The sequence below is a fragment of the Haliotis rufescens genome, unplaced genomic scaffold (genome assembly GCF_023055435.1).
Source record: "Haliotis rufescens isolate VD_foot unplaced genomic scaffold, xgHalRufe1.0.p SCAF_2, whole genome shotgun sequence".
In the NCBI taxonomy this organism is placed as follows: domain Eukaryota; kingdom Metazoa; phylum Mollusca; class Gastropoda; order Lepetellida; family Haliotidae; genus Haliotis; species Haliotis rufescens.
The window spans coordinates 21,333,115-21,345,863 of NW_025963890.1; the positions used below are offsets into that span (position 1 = coordinate 21,333,115).

Sequence of the window (12,749 nt, forward strand, 5' to 3'; positions counted from 1 at the left end):
CAAGATATGACAACTGCCTGTAGAAGAACATGTCATGTGACCCAATCAAAATGAAGGATGAGCAAATGAGATGTCAGTGATCTCTATTCCATATGGTTATATTTGAACAATACAGTGATCACTCGCTACAACGCTACCTTCAAGGTCCAAATAATTAATGAGCGTTATAGATGATCCGCTGAGTCAAAGGTGGTAGATGACCAACAAAACAGTATACATGCTCTGCCTACCGAACACGATCTACGTTGCACGTTTCAGAGTTTAAAAAAAGATTAGAATAGAAGTTGTTTATGAATCATTGTGTAAAAAAAAGATTTATCGAGTATTGATATGCTCTTTCAAAAAGACACATCGTTTTCCTTCAGCGAATTACGGTGAATAAACAGGTATAACAAACTTGGTCAATAAAAATATGAAATTTGATATAAAACATCACTAGACATGATGATTTACAATTTAAATTGTGTTTCCTGCTCTCCAAGGCATTGTTTTATATGCAGAGATAAACATTACCGTGTGTATTTTCTCGTAAACTAAGCCGGAAATAGTAATCAGCTGTGCACACGTTTCCTCCCAATATACTGATGATTCAGTCTAAAAGTACCCAATGATACAACTCAAAAGAATTTTGATGCAATGGTTGGAAGAAATTGTATCTGAAATTATTATCTTATCAGGAATAATATATTCCAATATCGTGTTATTTTAGTTGCAGCTTTCACTATATATATATTTAAAATTATAAGAACCATAAGGGTAGCACTTTGGTACAGGTGGTATGCAGGATATTTTTACGTATTGAACAATTTGACCAGTCACCGTAGGGACTTCCCGCGCTACATGTATTTTGATTGAGAAAACCTTATGTTGACATTTAATAGTTAAACTGCCTCAAATATGACTTTTAGCGAGTCATGGTAAGGCATTTATGATATGTGTATCCATTCTCTTGCAACTTAAGTTAATTTCAAGGCATCAATAGCGGTAATCGGACTGTGGTTGCTGTAAACAACAGTAATTTGTGTGATCTACCGACCACTTCGTATACGATTTTGCAAAAATTACAAAAAAACATTATTTTAATTATTGAATGAAATTTTGAATAAAATTAATAAAATATATTGTAAACATTAGTCCAGATAAACAATGAACAAATTTTTTATACCTAGGTATTATAATAATAGGATAAAATTGCCTACTTCAGTTTGGATTTGTTGACTGGTATTTCCGGTGTTCACCTAAACGCGGTGATCAGCTGATAATGTTTTTTGAGATGGGAGAAAACATTGTGTCGTTGGAACTTGGGGAGCCATGCTTTACCGCACTATAACCGAATTAGCGCTATATTGAAGAGTGCAATAGCGAGGGAACACTATCTCTGTCACACACAAACACAAATTTCCCTTTTAAGTACACCCTTTCGGATTCAGACACAATGGCACTCATACATGACAGAGTGTGTGATTCTCCATTCATTTGTGTTTGAGATACAGAAATCTGATATGATGCTCCCAATGACCCAGCTACTTATGCCGCAAATTTAAAGAAATTAGTCATGCTAGTGTTACTTACCACCTATCATGAAACAACATGTTAAATCTGACTGCATACAACTATAAGAAAAAGTCTCAACTAATACATCCTCTACCTTGAAGTATTGGTTGGGATCACCAAAAACAGGCTTCACACTACATGTACCATTATGGGATTCAAACCCAAGTGTTGGGCCTGAGAAGCTATAACCAGTGTGCTACCATGCATATGGCTTCATGACAACATTATTCAGATGAAGGTGTACTTGGTCCATTAATACTCTGAAGGTTGCTGTTCTACCACAATTTGCCTCTGAACCATGGCACCATGAGATCTGAACCATGGCAACTGTTCACTGTCATCACAGAATGTAATCATGTTAGTGCCGTCCATTTCTGCTGTGATATGGATTGCTTGCTAAGGTCTCCCGACAATTCGGATTCACAGGCTATGCTGTTCTCCTGATAACAGAACCATCATGTGTGTAATCACTTTAGGAGGAGATTGGAATTTGATGATTTAATCCTTGGAAGTAATACGACTTTCAAGATGACAGTTTGTGTCCTGAGATGGGTCAATATGACCCTAACCTCAAGTGTGAACAATCTAAGAGCTTGACTCTGCTTGTGTGATTGAGACATTTCAGAGACAAATGGCTTTCTTTATGGGGGCTGAACATATCTTAGATTAAGAATTTGAATGCTGAAATAGGATATTGAATTCGTAGCAGACACTTCATGCCAAATTTTTCCATAAAGGGAGGAGGACTTTATCAGGATAGGATAACACATTAGAATAATCTGGACAGTCAGGACAATTCTGATCACTTTCCCGCTGGACGCTTCATAAGTGAGGTGAAATTGGGTTTAACGTCGCATTCCACACCAGAATACAGTGGCCACAACTTTCTTCACTGATCTTGAAGACTTGAATTTCTTTGGTGCCGGAGAAGTGGAATGGTGCCTACGTTTTGACTTGGGATCAGAGTTGTAGACCCATGTTTCATCACCCACTTAAAGCCCCATCTGCGGTAGGAACTACCGCACTCTAGTGGGCGGAGCTTATACGAGTGATCTGACAGGTCAATATGACGTCATGATAACACACACATTTCATTGGTTATTGCGTAAACGGGTGACGTCATGTAAACACCCACCCACGTGGGCCGTTTGACAACAAGGACGTAAGTTTTAATGGTAATATAAATATCTACCAAACGATTCCAAGGCTTTTCAACAAACGCGTAGGTCTTTGGTTTCAAAACCTACCTGCCATGTCGTCTTCACATCTTCATAAAATGATACCGCGGAATGTCCACGATATATCCAACGCAGTCCAATACAGAAATTATAGACGTTCTTGTTCTGAGCTATTCTAGATCTCCCGACGACAACGAATTAATACGTTTGTCGTGATGAATATGAACAGTGTAATTGAACACAAAAAAAACATTATATGTGTCACGGCAACAATCGTTATCCTGTGGTGTACGGTATATCTGCAGTTTATAAATAGCATTTCTCACATATACACGGTAATCGGTGATTTCAACAGTGTTTATCTTCGTTCTGTTCGTCTTGCCTTCATCTGGAATCTGGATGACAACGATCGTGTAAAAAACCCTGGTAATGGTCAAAAATATTTTCACGTGATCAAAGTAGTTTTTTGTCGTTTCCGTGACATTTTTTCATTGCCCAGTAGCAATGTATTTTGGCAAAGTCACACTTGTCCGATGAAGCTCTTCGTGCCGAAGTAACTCGATCCGTGAAACTTGGCGGGTCCCAGTGACCCAGATCCCTCTTGATTGGCATGCCAAGTGTCATTTGCATAAGGCCATCCATATTTTTTGTATGTGTTTCTCCCCTCAAGCCTAAACTAACCAGAGAGCGGCCGGACGAGATAAAATATATATTACTTATCAAAAAATGTCTTTCAATAATTGTGTAAGTTATTTTATGACATTTAAAAAAAAAGTTTAAACACTTGGTACTAGAATCTAGTCTATGAATTTGTTTATTATGTAGATCGATTCGCTTTGCTTCGGAAGCGAATTTTTAATAAACAACGGAACAAAGATAAAGTTGATCTGGTTCTATTATAAAGTTGAGCTAGTAGTATTTCTTTTAATAGATCGGTGCGCAATTTTCCACAGCGGCAGCAAAATTAAGATACGAAAACATTATATTATTTTACGTCGCAATGGAAATAAGAATATTAAAATACGGACAGCCTCACAGACTTCGAAACGATGTTCAAATAAATATTTGTTCACATTAATTCTGTCATGTGCGAGAAAATGGATTCCAACATTATTTTCATCAAGCTTATTCAGGTCGCTGGCTGCACAGATCACCCTCTCTTGTAAACTACTTCGGCATGAACACATGTTTTGTCGCGAAGCTCAAAGCAACAATGTTTCTCTCAGATACATTTTTTTCTCCATCAATGACGAGCATCTGTCATAATGTGCCTCAACAACCTTCCTGGTCAGTTGAATTCAACAATGTTATACACACGGCCTCATTCACGGCTTCATCACAAGATTCCTTCCAAATACCCGCCACGTGATCAGGGTTACGACCTTGGGATGAATTAATAAATTAATTTGCACTTTTAGAAAAAAAAATTTTTCGTGAATATTATTATTCAAAAATATCCTTTACATGGTACTTTGGGATTGCACTGCGGATTTCTTTTATTACTTTCTAAAACTTTTTGTTTTCCCCTTTCTGACCTCGCGATCTCCTAGCAACCACGCCCCATGAGTGCATCGAGTTGCTGCTTACAACTGACAAGAACTTTGCAATTTCGCTTGTCTTCAATATGAGCAACAAAACATTTTCATGTAAATCCTAATTTGACGAAGAGGTTTTCGAGATAATCAGGAAGCCTTTGGTCATTTCGATTGTGACATTGGTGACTTTATCGTGGAGAAAGTTCCAATTCAAGATGACTTCATTCCGATTCACAACTCGAATCGACAAGATGGCGCCTCTCTTCCCGCCCTTGAAAGTGCAACAGAAACTTTGACAAATTCAGTGCCGATTCTTGGGAGTAGGGAATCAGTGTCACAGCGAGATTTCATTGTGGAACCAGATGAAGCCGAATATGTATGTTCACACTTCTTTTGTCAACCATGCGTGACACGGCACAGACAATCGCAGTTAGGGAATGGTGCGGCCACCATGTTGCAGAAATTCGTCGATTCGAACACAGTGTTTCTGGACTGAGTTAAATAAACGAAGTGTTTGGAGAGATCGTAGATACTTGGACTTGAAGAAACGGAATTATACGTTGCAGCAAATGAAGGATTGGTGTGGACAAAACGGGAAAGGGATCCCAGATTGTACTTTAAAACTTGTGCGCGAAGTGTATCCAAATACCCCGAACAAAAAATACATGGGACAAGTGTGGATCTAATGATCAAACTCAGTTTTGTGTGTGAAAATTCTGTGAAAGATAAAGGAAATTCATAATTAAAGTTGTCTTGGAATATGTGTATTGGAGTTTTCGTTTATCGTAAGTACAATATTATCCGGATACGCCTTCTGTAGGCCAAAACATCAAGTATATTCAGTTACTTATTTACCAGTTGCTTATGTGCATTGTTATGTTGATACACGTAATATATTCATCTATTGTAGTCAAGCTGAGAAATATTGGCGCAACTTCTGGTGCTTCAAATTAGGCCCCTTCCTAAACACTAGTTGAAAAATCTCTGTAATAATTTACGTTTGATGAATATAAACTGATTATTGTGTGGCACAAATCTAACTGTTGAATGCAAATGACCAAAACTAAACAAATATCTGTAATTTTCGAATGGAACTGAAAGAATCGCGTCGTCAATTTCGTATTTAAGTATCGTTACTGTTACATTAACTGAAACTGATGTTCTGCTGCTGTTCTGCCTTAAAAATATACAACACAATACACTTTGACCACAAATGCATTAAATGTGTCACATGTACACATGACCATGTGCTTTGCTATTTATAGCGCAAACGTAAATAAGCTCCGCCCACTGTGATCGATGCAGACGCCAAACACGATCGATTCGATTTTTTAGGATAAAACTACAGAAAATTTATTGACTTATATCTTGATATGGAGCCATTTGTTGTATCCATGGTTTGTCATTCAAGTTGATACGAAGTTTGACGGTCAATGGTGATCTTGTTCCAGTATGGTTTTCAAAAAACGTCTCCCGACACTCGGTTGTGTTTACATTGTCAGTCATTGTTCGAAACTGAAACACCGCCACCTTGCGGGCTATTTATAGTCAGGGTGGGGCTTTAAGTAATTTCTTTTTGAATTTGACGAAATCCTCTTCAATTAGCTCTAAATTTCCCCTGGCAATGACAGTAGTTTTTTCCTTAAGAACAGAATTTAGGAACTTTGGCACCCCACAAGCAGACATCATATTCATCTGTAAATGTTCATGAATAATAGTTTCAATGGATCCATAGCTAAGACCTGTTTCTTCCTCAAGTTCAGCAATGGTAATATGTCTAGCTAACAGTATAAGTTTTCCTATCTCCTTGATTGAATCTGCATTGATGGAAGTTGAGGGACATCCAGACCTAGCGTCATCATCAAGGCTTGTTCTCCCAGGCTTAAACATAGCTGTCCAACATTTAACATCAGAATAGCTAGGGTACTTATCCCCATACACTTGTGACATGCGGTCATGAAATGCTTAGGGAGTACTTTACTCTAAAGTAAAAAAACTTGATCACTGCTCGGTACTCGTTCTGTTTCATTTCTGTGTCCATTTGGACTCCTATCATGTTCAACTTGCTGTCACTTATACACAAACGGCCTCAACAGACCAAATACACTTGCAATGAACTACTCAAACAATGTACTACATTGACTAGTTCACTTTGTTATGGCCCATAGTTGAAAGATAGTCAGGCTTTTTTGGCCAGCCCTCGTATCCATCTGATCCCCCATTAGTCAGTTCTTCCAACAAGCATGGTATACATAAGAAAGCTCACAACACTTACAACAGGCAAAAAGAAGCAGGGTCAAAGACAAGTGTAGAACATGAACATGATGACTTACTTTGTCGGTAAAGTTTACAACAGATGCCGACACATCGTTGAAAATCTTGCCCTCTGCCACCTGATTGGGTGAAAACAGACACACAAACATCAACATGCAACAAAAGAAATCAAAAGACTACAAACAAAATAAAACAACATGAAAGTTTGATCATCAGCGAAAGTAAAGAAAAAATCTTAGACTTCAGAGTGATAAAATGTATTTCACTTGAAAATAACTTGAGACATGAAAACATGTTTCAAGAACAAACTGGATAACATATGGTCATTATTTGAATTAGATGTACAATTGATGATCAAACTTTTTGAAAAATAATGATCTACATTTCAGTGCTTCAGATTGCCTTGAATACCTATTCATCAATGTCCCAGTATCATTGAAATGATGGAAAGAAATATATGTCCAAATTGCTAAGAATGGAGGGTGATTTCTTGTTTGACGGGTCACTCACCCACACCTTCCTGGCAATCTGAAGCACTGTATTTTGATGAAGCTTGAGGAGTATTAAAAAACAAGGTAGGACACTAGCTAAGGTAGTGGTCAAAAGAACATAAAAAACCCATTCATACCGCACCACATTGTATTATTTCTTATAGTTTAATCTATATAAGGGATATGTATGTATGTACATTACACAATTCTGTTGTCTAAAAAGCTGTAAGAAATAGAGTTTAAAACATCCAAATAAAACTCATAAATCATAAACAATAACCTGCAGATTTCAACTCCAGAATCTTCAATAAAAGGATGGGTCACGTGATATAGCTGGGGCCCAACTTTAATATCAACACCAACATGTGTATGAATCCATGCTTTCAGACAGATTCACAGGAAGGGCTTGAGTCGATGAATGCAGCAGAATTGACAACAAGTACCTGAGTCCATGGCTGCAGCCAGATTCAGTATAAGGACCTGGGTAAGGATTCTGCAGCAATATGTGGAAAACTGTATCCACGGGTGAACAGTGAACACCAAGCCCATCTGACTAATTGTCCTGTTAGCACCTTTGAGTGTGACAGTCGCAGCATCTAACTATTGATTATTGTCAATGCCTGACTGGACAACTAATTCACACTCAGCATGCCACAAGTGTTCATCATCATTAGAAACAGCTTCTGCTGAGATAGATTTTCCTTGTGAGTGGGTAATCGTGACTGCCTGGTTGTAAAAGGAATCATGTAAATCACTCCACAGATACAACACTGAAATCTTGAAGAAGGCCATGAATACAACAAAACTGAGGGGATGGGTCGACAAAAAGTGCACGGAGGGTCCAATAAGATTCTGCAGATGGTCACAATATGACACGTCTTGGTGGTCTGGTTAGAGCTGGCAAATCGATGGTTGTAGGAGTGAACCTGATCATTCGGTCAGGAAGACAAACTAAACAGTACCATCCATACTCACTGAGTACCATTTGTGCTCAATAATCTCAAAGAACATCCGCAAGCAAAACAGCACAAACCGGTGGTCAATATGGTGAGTATTGTCCACACATTTGAGGAACTAGGCCACACGGTCGACCAGGTCACTTTCCTGGTGATCACTCAAGAAAGTACTATTCATACTGAGCAGACATTTTGACCTCCAACTCTTACTCAGCCATGTTCTGAATGGAGAACAGGTATTAAAGAAACTAGAGAAACAAAGGGAGAAAACTGACCCAAATAGTGACATGAGTAAATTGCAGATGCTACTCCATTTCATCACAGATCTTATATTGAAAAAACAAAATGAAAAGTTTCACTTTGCAGTCTATTGCATGATTTAGAGATTCCAATCTGCTAACTGTGGTAGTTGTGCAATATAAATTATTGACATGTCCAATACACAACTGACAGCTGAAACATCAACTAGGTGCAATGTAATATATAGAAATCCCGGGCAAGCAGCAACATTGAAGCAAAGTTCTTGCAAGGATGACTACCAAAGTCCCAGATTTGACAGCTGCTTTCTTGGCTGGTACCGAAATAGTCCAGCAAGTGACAAAAAGGGCTAGGAAGATAACATACAGTGTCTGTCACAAAATATCCCTTGATCATCTTTTGGCGGACACCCTAACCCCATGGAGACCTATATCTATCATTGCTCTAGCGCTTACATCCTGAAGGGGAGAAAATCAATACCTTTCTGCTCGCATCATTTCAAGGGCATCAAAGAGGTGGGCTGCTCTGGGCTAGCTTATATCTCATGCCACAGAACCTAGGTACCATATGGAATGAAGAACCAACATCAAACAGACACTGTTTGCTGTAAACATATTTCTGATGTCATATGGGCATGGTTCTCACATCATTATCTTGAAACTCCTGAAAAGTAAGATCTGAGATGAAATGTTTGCAAGGCAAGACATTCCTTTTGCGTGTTAAGCTGTCAATTTGCTGATAAATGGCATAATCAGTAAGTAATACATCTCTTTCTGCTTGCCTGGCTAGTCGGTTATCATCAAGCTATAGCATCATTGCAGCATACAGTCAGGAAAAAACATAAAAGAATTTGGTGCAATGGGAAAGCAGATGAGTATGTTTCTATCATGCCCACTACAAACAGTCCAGCCATTCTACACACAACAGCCATGCAACATCAAACGACAACATCAGGTATAACATGCTCTACATTGTCACAATGACAGGTTCTGAATGGAAACCTGAGGAGCTGCAACATGATTACAGATCATTCTCCATGTGTCATCTCTTTGCAGTACATAACTTACTGTCAATTCCAATGCTTAAAACAAAGAAAGCAAGTCACTTTCCTGCCATTACTATGTTACATTACAGATTGAGAATTATATTTTGAATCATGAAGTAAGATATGTTTTTTAGACAAACTGGCAACCAATTCATTGCAAAAGATTTTGAAGACATTCTAATTTATGTATGACCACATTATCTACAAGAATGGATGACAATAATCAGCTACTCGCACTGCTCTACAGCCTGAAAGAAAATGCTCAGTTGTCAAAGTATCCACAGTGCTAGTATTAACTCTATATGATAAGACATTGTGTTCCAATGAGATATAATGCTGGTACATACACCTTGAAAAAGTTCAGCACCACGACATCTTTATTTGCAAACTTGAAACCACAAATATGTCATATGATAAATGACTTCAATTTCTGTATGTCAAAATGAGTATGTGTCTTGTCTGAGAGTTAATACAGGAAAAGATCTAAAAGAAAATTCAATACAAATGGAAATATTTAGAAAGTGGTGCTTACTATATAATTCAACATAAAGTCAACAGCCTCATCACCAAATGATTTTGAGCACCAGAGTTTCATGCATACTGCAATACAGAGAGACAGGAGATGACAGAGGAGATGGAACTTTGGACTGTTTAGATCCAGAATGAAGGCACTACCTTTTCCTTGGTGGGTTTGATGACAGATTCATTAACACTCTGGCCAAGTTCCTTGGTCTTCTTGGCAGTTGTCGTTGCTAGTTTGGCAGCCTGGAAGAAAACAAAACTCATGTCATGCATGTCTATGTCTGTAGGTAATTGTGTTTATCAACTCTTTTTTCAATTTTTCTGAAAGTAAGATGTACAAATATAAGAAAGGTCCCATTGGTGTGACAAATGTTATCAATTTTCAAAAATTTACAGGCATATTGCTTTCATTTCTCTCTTCTAACATCTCGTTTGTCAGGTCCTTTTTTCTTTCTATAGCACGGGTAGTCATTCTAAACATATTTAATGGCCAACTGGGTCACCTGCATTTCTTATTTCAATACAGGGTTTGCCATAGTCACTGTTATAGACCAGTGAAAACTTCAAAGTAAAACCAAATACTTTTCTACTCAAACGTTACATGGAATACATAGGATTTATAAAATTTAATATGGCCTTAACTCCAAGACTTAATCTTAAATTTACACCCTCTTTACTCTGTATTAAGACAGTCATTTTTTAACTCTCAAACAAGAAAGATAAATGTTTGGAGCAGAGGGTGATTTTCGCAAACACATGTTGTCATAGCTATTTGATAGTGATTCATACACACATGCTCATGATAAAGTTGAAGATGATAAAAGATATGATGATATCTGACACAAACAAACTGGATTGTTTATAATTGTAATCAGAGATAACTTCAGTAATGCCTACAGAGAATGAAGAATATTCACTATTGAATAAAAGCACCTGCCACAAAGCGGTCAGCGCTGCCCACACAACTAATTGATAAACACCTCAGCACTGACCAAACTTGACATTTTGGCCAGTCTCCAGCATATGTCACCCAAGTCTTAATAATGTCTCTCCATAATGGTGACATGCAAAGACATCACAAAAGAACTCCTTTTGACATGTTGACGTAAACAATACTGAGACACTTGGAAATTGTAACAATCTGGTTTCTTTCCAGCCATGTTTTTGCCATCTGTAGTGGTTTGCATAAGCTCCAGATAACGTACAGTGGCCACAATTCAATAGGCATCAATTTGTAAAGGCCATTTAAGTTGGGGCCACTTTGTTATTGTCTCTTGGGATAACTTATTAATGTCACATTTGTCTGTTGTTTCTGTTGTTGTCAGCACTATTCTAGCCCTAATACATTTGTAGTAACTGAATCTGGGCCGGGAAAACAAGAATGAGCAATGTCTAAAGCTGTTGGGGTATGTTTGTTAGTTAGTTTGTTTGTTTGTTGTTTAACACTGCACACAGCAATATTCCAGATATATGACGGTGGCCTGTAAATAATCGAGTCTGGACCAGACAGTCTAGTGATTGACATCATGAGCATCGATCCATGCAATTGGGATATGGTGACATATATCAACCAAGTCAGCAAGCCTTACCAACCGAACCCGTTAGTCGCCTCTTACTACAAGCATGGATTGCTGAAGCCCTATTCTCTACCTGGATCTCCACAGGTCCTGTTGGGGTATGATGACATCACCACTGGGACAGTGTTGTAGGCCATATACCTACATACTACCTTAACTCAGTTAAATCATGAAAACAATTTGCAATCTCAAATAAGGAGGATACAAAAATGGTCATTTCTCTAAAATCAATATTAAATGGTAACCAATGAAAAATTGCAGGAATTTTTTTTTTTCTTGTGTTTTAAAAAAAATCCCCCTCATAATGCTTGGACAAATATTTCTTCACATTTCTTTACTAAAGCATCTATGAAATGTGAAATTTGGAAGTGTAGTAAGAAAATAGGAACTAACTGGAATCAAAGCAAGAATTACTTTTGAGAGAATACAATAACATCATATCAGTAAAGTGATCCTAATGGAATACAACCCACTCACTATACACTGAGACATACATCAATATTTATGTAGGATGATGAATTATGGCTACACTGACAACCTGATGTTTATAGATCAGTCTAATAATGAACTGGTAAACAGGAGGAGTTTTATGTGTTAGTCGGCCGCATCTCAATATATCAGGACAACCTGCTCTGAGCAGACCAAACAGCCATCACTGATCCAGGTGCTGTAGGAGGTAGCAGGATTCTTTAACTCAGTCTGTCACAGCCAAGGTTCCTGGCTGGTCACACCTTCTCACATCAGTAGTAGAAATAAACAAGTATAGGCTCCACAGTCCGGTGCCCATTTCCAGTCGTGGTCTAGACCTTGTAATTAGTGACTTCTTTCAAACTGAGACATTATCTTGGTGTAATTAGGATAACCATTGCCTGCTTGAATGATACATCATAAATATTGTGTTTACAGACAAATTGCTTTGCAATGACTTTGAATAACCTTTTCTGGGCCTGCCATTTGGCTCAAACCCAAATTTGCCCTTTATGAGGGTGAGCTCTTTCAGTCTTACAACCATAGTATTTTAATCTAGGGACTCCCTAACTCTTTAATGTTCAATTATGAGTGTTATTACAAGGACCCACTGACTCTCATCCTTGGTATCCAACACTGTAAGTATTACGCAGCAGGAAACTGTACATCATCTGTTTCCATGACAGTTGCATTCTAAGCTAACCATGAAGCCTTGGGTCCTGGTCTTGGCACTACTGTTACGATAAATCTGTGGTAAAGGACGAGAGTTACAACAGCAGCTAGCCTTGGCTCTATCATGATGTAGCCCTTACAATTCTGCCAATGTTTCCCCTGGGATATAGACCCTATGTACGATTCTAATAAATCTTTTCTTCTGTAGTTGTTGGATTT

General features: G+C 38.0%; 1 protein-coding gene across 3 annotated transcripts in view; it reads right to left on the reverse strand.

Annotated features, from left to right (window-relative positions):
• LOC124114200 (ADP-ribosylation factor GTPase-activating protein 1-like) overlaps positions 1-12,749 on the reverse strand; it is a 114,460-nt gene that overhangs the window by 25,892 nt on the left and 75,819 nt on the right. For 2 of the 3 annotated variants that reach the window (XM_046474796.2, XM_046474795.2), the window contains exons 8-9: positions 9,967-10,056; positions 6,601-6,660 (exon numbers count right to left, since the gene is read on the reverse strand). In XM_046474796.2, coding sequence (XP_046330752.1) covers positions 6,601-6,660; positions 9,967-10,056 — 150 coding nt within the window. The remainder of the gene's footprint in view (positions 1-6,600; positions 6,661-9,966; positions 10,057-12,749) is intronic. The other variant, XM_046474797.2, reaches the window with a different exon arrangement.